This window comes from Ixodes scapularis, unplaced genomic scaffold (genome assembly GCF_016920785.2).
Source record: "Ixodes scapularis isolate PalLabHiFi unplaced genomic scaffold, ASM1692078v2 PGA_scaffold8__174_contigs__length_109621045, whole genome shotgun sequence".
NCBI classification, from domain to species: domain Eukaryota; kingdom Metazoa; phylum Arthropoda; class Arachnida; order Ixodida; family Ixodidae; genus Ixodes; species Ixodes scapularis.
This window is the reverse complement of record NW_024609883.1, coordinates 92,697,939-92,713,166: the sequence shown is the minus strand read 5'-3', so window position 1 is coordinate 92,713,166 and position 15,228 is coordinate 92,697,939. Positions and strand designations below refer to the sequence as shown.

The 15,228-nt window shown below is 51.4% G+C and overlaps 2 protein-coding genes across 2 annotated transcripts in view; one reads left to right on the top strand and one right to left on the bottom strand.

The window, feature by feature from the left end:
* LOC8040683 (A disintegrin and metalloproteinase with thrombospondin motifs 20) overlaps positions 1 to 15,228 on the bottom strand; it is a 259,801-nt gene that overhangs the window by 40,564 nt on the left and 204,009 nt on the right. The window lies entirely within an intron of this gene.
* On the top strand, positions 5,652 to 9,731 carry LOC121833465 (uncharacterized protein YMR317W-like). The gene is made up of 3 exons (XM_042286787.1): positions 5,652 to 6,089; positions 7,069 to 7,166; positions 8,682 to 9,731. Exons 1-3 carry the CDS (start codon positions 5,653 to 5,655, stop codon positions 9,671 to 9,673), a joined length of 1,527 nt encoding a protein of 508 aa, XP_042142721.1. The 5' UTR covers position 5,652; the 3' UTR covers positions 9,674 to 9,731.

Below are 15,228 nucleotides of genomic sequence, written 5' to 3'. Positions count from 1 at the left end.
GGGCCTGGAACCGGGCTGCGGGCTTCGCCGCGGGCCAATCTCCAGCACGTCCACGGAAGACGCCACGCTGACTTGGAGATGGGAAAAGCCGACGTGAGAACTTCCGGTTACCTTTCGTGACGTCACGGCTTTGCTTGCAGCTCGAAATATTACGTGCCATCGGTTGCCCGCTGCGAACGTATCGGTTTTGGGAGTTATCCAACAGCGTCGCCACGCTAGGAACCTCTGCGAGTTCACTTCCTTGCAGAACAAGAAAACAGCCGAACATGGCAAACGAGCGACGATATTTCAGTTGTTCGCCGGGAATGGCTGTTTCCCAGCGAATGACAACGTTCAGAATAATACTGGACCTGAAAAATGCGACGTTCACAGGGACAAGGAGCAGGGGAAACGTCATGCTCATAGTCCATAAACACAATGTTTTCTTGCGGTTCTTTTTGCTTTTTAATTTAGCCGTACTCAGAGCATATCATTCGATGCGATCCTTCTATTGTTCGCAATGATTGGCTGTTCCGTGTTTTGAGGGAAAGTGATTTTTGAGTCTCTTTTTAGAGAGTATATGACCTGTGCACCCACCCCGGCAAAGAGTGAAGGCACCGTCCTTATCCATAATCATCGAGCAGTTAGTGGTGGTGGATTGTATGCTAACATGGCGTTTGTGTCCAGTCAGTTTGCACAGTTATGGTACCATCTTCTAAGTGATGGCTGGGTGCACAGATATCGAGCTAACTAGACAGTGTCGCAATCAAACATGATTAAACTTACGCACAAAAAGACAAAAATACTTTAAAAAACTGTCTTTTCGTGCGCAACTTTAAACAAGTTTGATCAGTACCAGCTCGCCCAACTGACCATAAACACCGGGTATGTCGCAGGGAAAAGGTGCGGCAAACTCGGAAGCCACCACTGCCCTCTCCCAAGAGTACCAGGAGGCTCAAGACCACTCTGGCCACAAGTGAGCAAAAAGAGAATGACTGAAAGTAGCCGAAATAGCCAATGTCCTTTCATATGCTACTTGATAACTGTAGCCTGAGGTCATAGGTCTGTGCTGTGTTTAACTAATCATATACAGAAAAGTGAAGCTCTTTCTAATCAGCAAGGGAAACCTTCAGAGAAAGTTTAAGGAGAGCTCCTATCAAAAGTAGACAGGAGATGGATGCAGCCAACGACACAGTAAAGGACATGGACGAGGATTTCAGTTCTTGCATGCGTCGCTCTCTGTGACCGTATGTCGGTTTCTCCACGGTCTAACGTCTAAAACACACGTCAAAGTCAGTTCGTCTGTACTTTCCCCGTTTGACGCGCACAAAACGTGTCTTAGTTGTTCGTGTAACTGCGCAGAGGCAACGCTGCTGACAACGTCCAGCTCGGGAACCCAGCCGTGGACATCTACGCAGAGTAAAATCTACGTGAGCACTTCGGCCAACCTCACGGTCACAGCACCTCCGGCGCCGGAAGCTACGAACACGACCACGTATGATGCGAGGAACGAGACGGCGATCAGTTCCTCGTCGGCGAATGTGTCCACGACATACGACACGACTTTGTCAATGACCACTGGTTTGCACAGTGTGGTCCCCGTCACGGCAGAAACATTGCCGTTGCCCTCGAAAGCGACAGACGTCAAAGCGACGACGACAACGCCGATGGCATCTGTTTCGGCGACTGTCAAAGAATCGAACGCGACAAAGGCTGCGACGACAGCCGTCACGCCAGCAAAAGTCAGTGCCACGCAGACAAATTCGACAGAGGTCACGCCGACAGATGAGAATATAACGGACGCCAATTCGAACAGACTGCCTCCTCAAGAATCCGTCTCGGCGAATGACAAGGAATTTCGCTCGACGGACGCTGCGACGGCGCCCATCACACCTGCAGGGGTCAGCGCGACGCAGGCGATTTCGACAGAGGTGATGCCGACGGACGCTAGTTCGACGAATGTCGTCGTCAGTTCGACTACGGTCGCTTCGACAGAGCTGGAAACAACAGAAAGAACCCCAGCAGTTGTCAAGTCGACACAATCCAATCCAACGGAGATGTCTTCGACATAGCCCAATCCGCCCCAAAACAATTTTTCCGTCTTTGCGGAGAAATGGGCCGGGTTTTTAACACGGGTTTTAGCCCGTGTCTTATTCTCTCACGTGATAACAATATTAACCAGTCTTTCAATTGTCCTATATTTCTGCTGCATATTGCACCTTCTTCCGAAGCAATCGTCGTAGAAAGCAAACGGTTTATACGCCACTGTTCCCGCTTCTAGACGAGGCCAAGTGCAGGAAGAAACTCCATAACTCTTCGGGCAAACTGAACCGACGTCACACAGTCTCTACGACAAGAAATTGGCGATTATGAGCCGCATTCGTTCCGATGTACTGTGATGTATACTGTGGTCACAGGTATCCTGCTTCTAAGCACGGCTTTTAAGCATTAGGTTTTTTTTTTTGTTTTTTTTCGTGGGAGCTTGCTGGATGTTAGATCATAGCCTATGAATCAGACTATACCCAGCGTCAACTATTTTGTGTTACATGGTCGAGGCTAGCGTAGCTTCTACTGTGCAGCATGCATGCAGTCCCCCACTTCTGCGAGAGAGCGCGGCTTCGTCTTTTGCGCCTCATTTGCATGCACTCGCGCAGCCTTTAAAATATTTGGAGCACTGTGAAAGCTAAGCTAGCTCTGACAACGTAGCACAAAATAGCTGACGCCGAGTATAGTGCCTCATTTTTGCGGCGAAGTGCATTCGGTGCAACGCGTTTCATTGAGACGGAAAATAAATACTAAAATATATCACAAATTGAGTTTTGACTACATAGTTCCGAAAATGCACATAAAAAAGGTAACAGAGATGAGATGAGCGAAAACTCGTAATAATTATAAAGTGTAGTAGTAGCTTGCCTCGTGCGATGGACAATAGGGAGTATTCACTGGCGGCCATAGCTATGTGCGCAAATGCTGAGCACGTGCTGACGGCGAGCTTCCCCGGTTCTTTTGCAACGTGCATGCGCTCTAAACAGCACCCACAAACATGGCGTCCAGTGAATACTCCCTATAGATGCTGTACCGCAGCTGAGCATGAGCGCCGCTAAAAATGACCATACATTTTTGTTTCCTCCAATTTCATTTACTTCACCTCTTCATGACCACAGCGGGGCAATTTATGGCCATTTTAGATTCTACTGTGTCCAGCATTGGACTTTGTGGAAGCTCGTCAACGAGCGCTTCACTGGCTCGGCCTCTGGGCAAAGTGAACTAAAGAAGTAGCGAGCTTAGCGAGCGCTCACGGTTACCACACTTCGTGTCGACGGCAAAAGGGTGCGCCGCTAAAGCATGGGCTGTAGTAGTGCACGCTTCGCGTCGCATTTGCTGCGCGACTGGCGTTGTCGTCGTCGTAGTAGTCGATTCGGTATTGCACTTATTCGACATAAGCAACAGAAAACACGGGATCGCGGAAGGCCCTCGGAACGCTCGGATCCTCCAACCCCTGCTTCCGCAGCGCCGCCGCGTACATCCGGGACCTTTCCACGCTCGCCGCTTCACAGCAATGCATGGCGCGCGCGTTGGTGCCGGATCTGAGATCTCACTACCCGTTTTCCAGTTCACTGTAATCTGGATAAGGCAAGAGAAGGTCAGCAATGGCGGCTGTACTCTGGCAGGTGTGCAACGCGTCTACCTTCTGCATTTTACAAACGTGCTCCCGGGTCACGGATCATTGAAGACGCCTAGGACAAAGCAAATGGTTGTGTGTATGTTTATATACAGCCTAGAACTTAGTTTGCCTCAACGGGCGACTCTTCTCCCAGCTGTAGAGCAATTTAGCCAGTGCAGTACGACTGCTAGCCTGGGGTCTTTAACGTGCACCACGCAGTACTGGTACACAACCGCACGCCGCTACGAAGCTCATCCAGATCGAAACGGGCAGGGGTGGGGATTGAGCCCAGGATCCCTGGGTTCTGCAGGGCGAGCTTTCGCTCGACGTGCTCCGAGTTGGTGTGCACTAGCCCATTCGGCCACTGATTCCCCTAAAAAGCCTAACACAAAGCAAAGTGTTGCGTGTATGTTTCTACAGTCGGAAGTTAGTCTGTACACACAAGTTAGGCTCAGTATACACTTCATCTTCTTCCTGTGTTTTCCTGCACACAAGCTCTGGCACGTCGAACGCCCGCGTTTGTCCGTCGATCTTTCTTTTTCCCAGTCTCGGGGTGTTTTTACTATGTTCAACTACCACCAGCTCGTTTGCGCGTTCCTTGGTGTGTGGAAATATTGATTTTATTATAAATTAAAAGAAAGAAAGAAATATAAAGAAATAGAATTAATAAATACGAACTCGACTGGAAACTACCCGCGATTGTAAGTAAAAGCCTCAACAATATCCTCATCGCCATCAAACAGCTCAAAGGTGAGCAGGGCAGGCTCGCGCAGGGCTTGCCCTACCCGAGCCTGTTCTGTGCGAGCAGATTAATTTCGATTTGCGGTTTCGACGAGCGACACCGCGAGCGAAGCTAGAGCACCGGTTCCACCGACTCAGCGGCACAGCAAACGGCGGCGAGAGCTTCACCTATACGCGGCCCCTTCGGAGCCCCTCGGACAAGCCGAAGACAAGGCCATGCTACGGCAGTCGATGGCACCCAGCATGCAAAGCTATCAGTCACGTCAGGAGACTGGCGGCAAGAACGTGTGAGTCTGATCACTACCTCACGCGGTCCCGGGGGCGCACCATACATAAGCTTCCGAGCAAGTGTCGAGCACAGAATGCCCATCTTACGACCAGCTAGTTGACTACATTAAGTCGCGGCCGAACCTGCCCAATGCACTTAACTCTTTTCCCACCTTTCCTTTCCGTAACCGATGCCTGGTTGCGGGCACGCACCCCCCCGTTTCTTTTTTTCTTCTGATAAAATTTAGAAAAATCGGGAGTTCTATACCCTTGTTTCACGGGAAATTCAACCGCCTTCAGATTGAACTCCCTTTAAAAAATCGAAAAACCAACGCAGGCCAGTGAACACGGGCAGAGCCGAGACCGTAACCAGATACACCGATGTATTAAAGTTCATGCTGAATACTTTTAAATTGCCCCTAAAACATTGGCATTGGTAGACCCCCGCATGCTGCGAATTGCGGGCTTATTTTTTTTGTTCTTTTTTTTTTTATAGAGGGCACGTGCTCAAACCATGCTTCCAAGTGACAGCACGAGCTCCCACTAAAAACGCAAAGCTCTAGTGTACGGTCTACTAAAAGTCTATAATCTTCAATAACTAGAAGGTGGGCGCTGGCCAGGTCTCGGAGCAAAAATTAAAAAAAGCGCACAAGGGTAGGGTGGGCTTCCCGGCTTGGCTCCTGTGCGCGCGTCAGGCTTCGTTGCATTGCACCGGTGTGCGCGGAGAAGCGGCTGACGCTCAGGACCAACCCGGTTAGCTATGCTCTATTGGTCCATTTGAAAGTCCGGTGTCCGCTGTCGGTTGAACATCATCGGTGACGATGGACAAAACAAAATAAACAAATTAGAGGACCTCAGATGGGGAGCGCCGAAGACCACCAAGATTCATGTAGACCACCCGGACATCTTTGAAGAACGACCCAGATACCGGGTATGCGGCACCCACTCCGCAGAATGACCGACCCTGAAGGGCGCGAACGTAAGAGTTCGATGGGGAACTTATGCGGTCATCGCTACTATCCGAGTTATACGAGTGTTCTCTCGCTGGCACTCTGAGACATCGGTTCTTGGGAACAGATTGCTTAGCACAGAGGTACTCGTCAAGCTGGGTTCTCAGTGTCCGTTTCCTCCATCATCTGAGTCCGGCTGTTGACGCAGACCTCGTGCTGTGCCTGGTATACGTTGTGCGCATGCCTATCACGACATTTCTCGAGCGCAGAGAGGGCATGGCGCTGCTCGCGTTCGCCACGTCCTTCGTGATCTTCCTGGTGTTGGGCCTGGTGCTCGTGAACCTACATTTAAAGCAAGACGTGGCGCAGCCGCCCGCCTCCAACGCCGACGGGGAAGCGAACGAGACCAGCGTCGCGAGCGAGGCGAACCTGACCGACAGCGTGACCGAGGACGTCACCGAGCCCGCCTGGATGTGGATCGAGAAGCGGTAAGTCGCACTGCATCTCGGACGCTTCACTGCGACGCGCGCGACCATCAAGCGTCGCTTTGGTTGGTCTTCCACAGATTGGCCAAAACACGCACTACGTGATGACATGAGTACGACGAATTCTACTTTCAATGTATGAAATCTACTTCGAACGTGATGGTTTAAGGACGCGATGACTACAATTTCCTACTGTCCTGCTTCCGCACACCATCCAAATTGTCGCTGAAAATCGATAATCCTGGTCGGCTGCAGGCGCGTATCGGCTGCAGTCGGGCTTAGCGAAGCGGGGTATAGAGCCTGGGAACGTTCGGCAAAAATGGCTTACAGACAAGCTAAACCGTGCACCTTCTTACAACTGTTTAGTGCTCTATTTATATGGCTTGTCTACGGTGACCACAAAAAAAAAAATAATAATTTGCCAGCATTTTGTAACTGGACACCATATAATAAATAATACGAGTTACCATTTAATGTTTTTACTACCAAGCGAAGAATTGCACAACGAGTTTCTCCGTTGCACATTGTTCACGCCAGAGCTTCTCTAAACGACAAAAAGACGTGTTTGAGAACAAGAGGTTTTGCTGAAGATTGCTGGTACGGATGTCGCGAATTTGACCAAGTTCGAGTTCGTCCAAGTTCGACTTTTTCAAACTTACAAGTGGAAGTTCGTCAAGAGTTTTATATGTTCGACAGAAGTTCGGAGGCTAGTACGTTTGCTTTTATGTCATTGCTCCCTAAAACTTAAAACGGGCCATTTCATAACTTTTTTTTTTCTTTTTGATTTACATTTGTGTAGAAGTCGGGCAGCGCTGTATAAGAAGTCCAAGTTCATCAAATTTTGAATCGAAGTTCGGCTGGTTCGGCCGAACCAGCCGAACTTCGTTTCGAACCTGAAGTTGGACGAAACTTCGCGACATCCCTAATAGCTAACGGACAGTCGGATGTCCGCGCGACTGAGTAACGCGGTGCATTTACGCAGGAAAATGGTGCTACCTGTTCAGCTTTACCGGAAAGTCCCGATAGTGTCCAGGGAGTACACCGCCCGGAGCTCCACGCCTCCACCGTCACCGAGGACAGGTGAGTTAGTCCGCGTCCTACACCACGTGGTACTCGCGATGATACATTCAAAATACCGAAGACATAATACGTATGTTGCGCTTTTAACGCAACATGCGTATTATATCAGACGCTTTCTATGAGAAAACCGCCGTGAAGAACCGTCCCGAAGAATTGACACCACGGGGTGTCAATTCTTCGGGACGGTTCTTCACGGCTATCACGCTGTCACGTGACACCCTGTGATGTCACGTGACAGCGTGATACCACTTGACATCGTGACGTCACGTGGCGCACCGCGACGCAGTGAGATATCGAAGTAATGTGCCCTCGTGATGGACACACTGGACACACAGCACGTGTCCAGTTAATTCAAAACAAGCGTGGTCTTCGGTCTTCATCAGCGTGATCGAGCAGTGCAGTATATTTTTTAATGGACGTTGAAGAGAATTTGTCTTCCCCCGTATAAAATGTGTTCTTTTTTCTTCTTTTTTTTTTAATGGCGAAGAAGCTTGTAAGCGATAAATTTTGAAGTGCGGTTATGACACACACATTGCAAAACTACGAATTCGCAAACCAGCGCGGTTGTTAGGACTGCGCCAAAATCATTCTTGCCACGTATCTGCCGTGCCGTAACCTCGGTTTTCATGAACTAACATTATCGGGGTATAATGGCATCTGTACTGTACTCGTTGCCTGTTTAGTTGCCGACGCTGTAAAGGCACTTTTGAAGCTACGTCAGCGCCTACAGCAACGCGAATCGGTCAATTTGAACAATTTCAACTTCCAGTCCACAGTGTGTGAGCTTGTGAATTTAGAGTTCACGGGGTCAGGGCGCGGTCACTGCAGTGCGCTGCTGGTTTAGTGGGTGACACCAAACGCGCAAATAACGACGAGCGCTATGACGATCCACTTTGGCCGCAGCTTCATTGCCAACATTGAATCGTGGCGCCAAGGGTGATCAGCGCTGAAGAGTTATTCACCTCGCCACTCCCTTCCTAAGATCAACAGTTGTAGCAGCAGCTTATCTCGGCTACGCTGTCGGCACGTTGTTAAGCACTCGGTCTATTTGATGACTCATTCAAATGCCATTCCCACAAAACAGTAGAGTTCAGATACTGAAGCGACAAGAGGTTACATTCGATGTTGGCTTATAAACTGTTTTGCACAGGTGCACGTTGTTCTTGTTTTTTTCGCTGAGAACTTTACCCGAAGTTATACTGAGTGTATAGCAAAACGTGTGCTCATAGTTAGGCCATGTTCGCAAAAAAAAAAAAAAAGTGGTGTCATGGCGCCACCGAGCAGTGTCGTGACACCACTAAACGGACCGGTGAGCCGAACCAATGGCGGTTAGCTGTGAGAAACCAATCACTGTATGCCACGAGTGAAGGCTCGCGGTAACGCCTGCCAGCTCATTCGCCGTCAATGACAGTCGAGAGCACAGCCGTGTGACGCGAACATATTTTCACGCCGCAAGCGTCATAAATTTTTATTCGGTTTTTTAACGGGCTGAGCTCGCACCGTCCTTTTGCGCAGCAGTGGCAAGGACTCCCAGAATCGCCTCGTCCACGAGAAGAACCCGTTCGGCCGTCGCTGGCAAGATGGAGTTGCCAAAGGCCAAGAATGACCAGCCTCCAGAAGTCAGGACAGGACCACAGACAAGGAGTCAAACCAGGGTCGCGAGTCTGGCAGCAACGGGCAGTGCTACGGTCAGGACAGCTCCGACCCTGGACGATGCCGACACAAGGGAGTCGCCAAGCATCGGGAATGACCCACCAGAAGCCAGGACGGCACCATGGACTACGAATCCGAGTTGGGCCGCAGGTCTCGCGGCAAGGGGCGGTGCTACGGCCAGGATGTCTTCGATCGTGGACGGTCCGCCCACGGTGGACATCCCCACGGAGAGGACAACTGGTTCACGGTTCAACGAAAGTTCCCGTGGTTGGGCATTGGCCAACACGAGTGGCGGAGCTCCGTCGCCTACCAGTGGCTCGGGAAGCACGAGCCCCATTTGGTCGACCAGCAGCGCGTCGTCGTCGTCGTTCGGAAGATGGCTTGCGGAGGAGCAAGAAGCCGATCCGAAAGAGGCCGCCACGGAGGAAGCCATGACGTCGAAGGCTACTTATGAGGATGCCGTCTTGACGGACGCTGCTTGGGCGGACCCCGCTCTGGCGGATGCGGGTTTGACGGGCGCCGTCTGGACGGCCGCTCTTTTGACGGACGCCGCCGCTTCGACGAGCGCATCCGCTTCGATGGGCCCCTCCACTTCGACGGACGCCGCTTCGACGAACGCCACTTCGACGAATACTACTACGCCGACGCGGACCGGCTTGGTGGATGAAGGCTTGGCGAATGCAGGGACTGACATGATTTCAAGGGAGGCGACTCTGGCCGATGCCGGCTTCACGGGCCTACCTCCGGCGGGTGATGATTTGAGGGAACCTGTTCATAGGGGAACTGTTTCAACGTATGTGGTCGTTCAAACTACAACCGGCACTGCAAATTCCACGGATATGCCCATAATATGACGGTCATGGCGCATGCGAGGAACGTAATAAGGGCTACGGACATGACGTGCTTTTTGGATGTGTCCCGTCGCGATCAACCGTTCTATTGATTACGCCTTATATTTTTTATTCGCGCTTTGTTCCGAAGCATGTCAAGCGTAGAATTGAAGATGTCTTGATTTTATATCTTAATCTTCTTAATAAAAAAAGTGAACGAATAATAAAGTCTTGTGGATAACGGGAAAACAAGTTTTAAACTGTGCTCATTCGTGGATGCCCTTGTACGAACACCGTCTTGCTATACCGAAGAAAGGCGCAGGGTCAAACCTGGAACATCGTCAATGACAAGAGCTGAGGTAAGAACAACTCTCCATGTAGCCGTTGAGCGCGAGCGATGTGTAGAAGTGACAGCACTGTGCATGCTGGCCTCGCCGACAGCTTTCTGTGGCGGAAGAAGTGAAGAGCGCGCTTGCGTAACTTTGATCGGCTGAGCGCCCGTGCGCCAATAGCTCTGGCTACGTCACCATAAAGTTGTCCGTCAGTACAGACTTTTCCAATGTTTACAAAATCGCGGTCCACCGTGCGATCTTCAAAGCCCAGCACGTGCGTGTTCGTCGCTTCGGAAAGCGAGCAAGGAACGTGCCATACCCACGAGCGCTCCCGATGGCACCGGCAATACGCTCTTTTTTGGCGACGTGAGCGATCGAAAGCGTCGCAGTGGTCGGCCCACCACAATTGGCCGAGTGCTGACTACGACGTCAGCAAAGGATGTCTCATCGACGGGTATAAGAGGAATGTGAGAACTTCAATTTTGACGGTGTGGGCAGTGCTGCATTGAGAGCGCAATGATTTCAGGCTTCCACCATGCCCATTACAAACACCATCGAACTTGTTGTTCAAAAGGTAATGACGTCACGAAAGGGAACCGAACGAGGGCGCCACCGAAACATCTCGCCGCTAATAGACGATTGCAAGTGAGGCCACTGGCCGCCGCCATGTCTCTGCTCGTGCGGCGAAGCCCGCGCATTTGCAAGGTAAGCTATGCTCACGCGCAAGCTGCACGTGCTTGCACTCGTGGGGCACCAGTCGGGGCGCCATGCTTGCAATCCACCTTTTGGCGAATGTGTGCTGCCACCTAGACACGCGACCGGGTTCGAGACTAAGCGGCAAGCAAAAAACGCGCCCGCAAGGCCTCTCCCACCCGTTCAACACCCAAAACGTCATTGAGCCGCTGTGACCTAGATGCGGCTCCCCCAAACTCGCCTTTGTCCTGTAGTAACGTAGAGAGTTAAGCTAGCTGGTAGTTAGAAGACATATGCATACCTAAAACAGCACACAAGCACAGCTTCGTCGTTCTCTCCCTCTCACAATAGATAAGTGGGAAGTCAGCGCTCTCTCCTGTGTTCTATCCTCTTCGTCCTGTGCTTATGCGTTGTTTTAGGTATGTCGCCTTGGTCCCCACCGTGGGTTATCTTCTGCCCCGAAGTCGACACAAAGAAACCATCTTCCCTCTCTGCTCAGCCAGAAGCAAGAGAGAGAGAGAATACTAGAACCATTTACTCTCGAAACGATGTTTCTACAAAAGGTCCATTGTCTATATACCTTTCCAAAAAAAAAAAATCTCGAAGTACACCTAAGCACTTCTTATGAGTTGTGACTGCGAAAGCATGCATGCCGCTCATCCGCTCCCTTTGTCGTCTGCTGCGTACTTTTCGTCGCCGGTCAGCGCGCGCGTGCTCCCCTCGTAACCTTGGACGCTCCGTGTTAACGGCGCGCTGATGGACACCCAGCGCCATGGGGTGAGCGGCCGTGGAAACAAACGAGCGCAGCGGCCAATGGTAGCCTCGTCGACGCTTGCCAGCCAATGGAACCGAAGGCAATCGCGGAAACTAGGTGCCGTTTTCGAGCTTCAAATACATGACGTCAGCTCGCTCCATGGGACCAATTAATGCATTCGCATTAAAAGGGCTCCTGGCCAGTTGCATTTTCAGTGTTCGAGCGTATATAGCGTAATTTACTCGCTTTCCGGAGCGACGGACACGCGCGTGTTGGGCTAAGGAGATCGCACGCTGGTCTGAGGACTCGTATATATTGGAATGGTGTATAGGGGGTATTCCCTGCAGACGCCGTAATTGAGGGCGATGTTTAGAGCGTGTGCTCAAAACGAGCTCGCATTACTAGGCTGCGAAGACCGGCAATCTTGATGGTGCGGAATGCACGTTGGCAAAGATCTGCGGAAGCTCGCTATCAGCACGCACTCAGCAGGTCCGCGCCCACAGACATGGCCGCCAGTGAATACTCGGGAGTATTGACAGGCGGCCACCTCGAACAGCAACGCAGACAGGTACCAAAATTCCTTTCCTCACTAAATAGTAGCCCAGGCAATGGGACCTAGCTGTGGCTGGACACTCGCTAACACACACAAAAAGAAAAAAAGTTATCGCTAGAATATTTCGTGCCACTCGTAATTACTTTAGAGCAGCGCCGATCTGCGCTAATCAATCGGCTTAGAACTACAAAAGCCAGAACCCCTCCGTGAAAGAAAAAACTTTCAGACTTTCCACTTTGGTGAAGAAGGAAGACCAGCGAAGCTGTACTATGCAAAGTAATGGCCGGCCGCAAGTCGGCAAGTCAGAGTGGAAAGGCTGCCGCTATCTATGAGCGACGGCGACAACCAGATACGTGGCTTACCGCCGTCGCTCATAGATGGCGGTAGGTGTCCAGAGTTCGGTGTCTTCAACTTTTTGCGGAGGACGCGATCCAGGGGAAACTAGCCCTTAAAGGACACATGCAAAGGAAAAAAAAATTTTTTTTAGACAGCTTAGATGGAAAAAGGATGTCATAAAACGATTTTACAACGAAGAAACAAAATTTTTAGAGCTATATTTACGGCGCTATACGAATTTGTAGTTGGCGCTCGCGGGAGCCGCCGCTGGTCACGTGGTAGGCCCGCGCGCCGCCGCGCTGCGTCGCCGCCGCACGCTGAGCGTTGTGCGAACGCCGCTTCAACGCGTTTCTCCACGCCGCCGTCGCCGCCGCCGCACAAGTTCGTCTGCTTCGGGGCGCCGCCGCCGTCGTCTGACCGGCGCACAGGTCTATTACGTCTGCTTGCGCTTTTTCAGGAGTTTCCTTTGGGCTCTAAAAGTTACTTATTCGTCTTGGTTTTTTGTTATACTTCAAACAAAGATGAATAAGTTACTTTTAGAGGCCATAGGAAGCTTCCGAAAGAGCGCAAGCACCACGTGATAAATAAAGACCAGTCACGTGATAAATACAGACCACTTTTCCGCGGTGCCCGCGGGCGCCAACTACAAATTCGTTTTACGCCGTAAATATAGCTCTAAAAAAATTTTTTCTTCGTTGTAAAATCGTATTAGGGCGTCCTTTTTCCATCTAAGCCGTTTAAAAAAAATGTTTTTTTCCTTTGCATGTGTCCTTTAACAGCTCCGCTGTAAAAAGGGGGGTGGAGGTGGCCCTTTCGAACTTTGGATAATCCAACCCCGACAATTGACTGCCGAATGTTGAGGACGCGCTCGACACGAAGCAGCCAATCAGGCAGAGGCAAAAATGTGCCGTCACGGCGCTCGCGCATCGCCTTTGTACGTTTCCTATCGCTGATTGAACGGATCGCACGCGGTGAATGAATGCGGCGTGAACCCGAGCATTATTCCAGCGCGTGACTGGTTCAGGCAAACCTAGAAAGACAACGAGCGCACGAGCGCAGTGACGATGCACTTTTTGGTGCTGCTCGAATAACTCCGCATAGGATCCTAGCGTTGGCTGCCGTCGGACTGAAAGCGATACGGGAGAATACCACCCTCTGTATCGGGAGGCGGGTCTCTGCCCTCCGCGGTTATCGGCGTAAACAAACAGAGCCCGGGTGGCCCGAGGCCCGAGTCCTGTCACACGGGGAGGCTGGGCCTGGGACGTTTCCCGAGATCGCGGCACTTTGGAGGGCGACCACCCCACGAGCCCCGCTCGCGTTTTGAACGCTGCTCATGTGCAGGCGAAGCTCGGCCCATTGTCTCGCACGGAGCGCGCCGACTCCCGGAAGAGATCTCGCGGCGCGGGAGTGGGACGCTTTTAGCTGACTCCGTTAACCGCATCTGCATACAACCAGCGGCGTCGGAACAAGGGAGGCAAAGTATGAAAGGGGAAGGTGGCATCGTCCCCTTCCTTATCCGTTTTCCTTAAAAAAAAAAAAAAAGACTGGCGTTTCGACGTCATTGAACACTCTCGGCTCCTCTTCTCCCTCAGTTGCTCGTCGTATATCGACAAACACACTGTTTACTACAAACAAGCCCGCGTTTGCCGTACGCACCGTGCACTGCGCATGCGCATAAGACAGATTTACGCGCGATGTAACGTCCGCGCGTGCACCGTGCCGTAAAAGCACGTGCCACCGCAGCAAAGCGCCATGTCAAAGCCGCGTGTTGGTGCATACGGTCACGCGGAAGACCGGAACGCCTATGGTCGAAGCGGAAGAGGAGATCGGCCTGCCTTTTCTTGCTCTCGGTGCAGCGTTGCATTTACACGCGCATGTTTGGAGGAACGTGTCAGCGTCCCTGGCTCACGTGTACGACTAATTATACGCGTGGTTCGTTTGTGCGTGTGTGGGCGCGTTCGTGTATCTGTGTTTTGCGCGTCCGTGGTTCGTTTGCGTGTGTACACAAGACGAGCCAGAGTTTGTCTGCCCTCGGGGGAAAAAAAAAAAAGAAAGACCCCAATTAGTCGGCCATCTGTTAACGCGCGCTCTGCAAAGTTTACAATGTTTAAGGTTTATGTTAACGCGCGGCGTCACTGGCAGCGGCCGATTCAGCTGCGCCGAGTGGTGTTGACGCAGTCGAACCGCCAAATATTTTGACGCCATATAACGACGAGCCGCCTGGACTCGGCTCGAAAGCGTACCTCAAAATCAAACTCAGCCGTCGTTGCGCTAGATCACGTGCGTGTTTACTTCACTTTTGTATATTCATTCGAGCTCTTCTAAATTGACCTCGAGAGAAGAGTGTCATCTGTCGCGGAAGAGTTTCGATTGAAACCATTAGAACGAAATCCCGCAACGTCGGCGAACCGCACGTACGGGACAGAGTTTCCAACGCGCGGGGTGTTGCCCCCCGACACTGCAACGATTGGAAGATCCACGCCGACCGTTGACGCAGACTCTGGCCTCATTCACGCTGAGAGTCTACGACCGAAAAATGTACGAGGCGATAGCGGTACACTTTATTTGGCGCAGCTAGTGGTCATCTGGACACGAGACGGTGGTCAGTGAAGTCACGTCGTGTGACGCAGTCTAACGTCACAGTGCAACGTGACGTTGCAGCGCGATGTGACACGGTGCTACATGGCGTGACACTGTGTCAATTATATACCGATTCAGGTTTGCCCGCTCGATGTAGCGGGGATACGCTTTCCGTCGAATTTAATCATCGAAGCGCTTATGGACGGATTCACGCGGTATCACGATTCGGTAACCCCGAAAGGCTGTCGCGTTTAAAAAGGCCTCGAAGAATAGGCGGCAAATGGGCGAAAGCTAGCGCCTATACTCTATACTATACTACTTACGCTGTAGA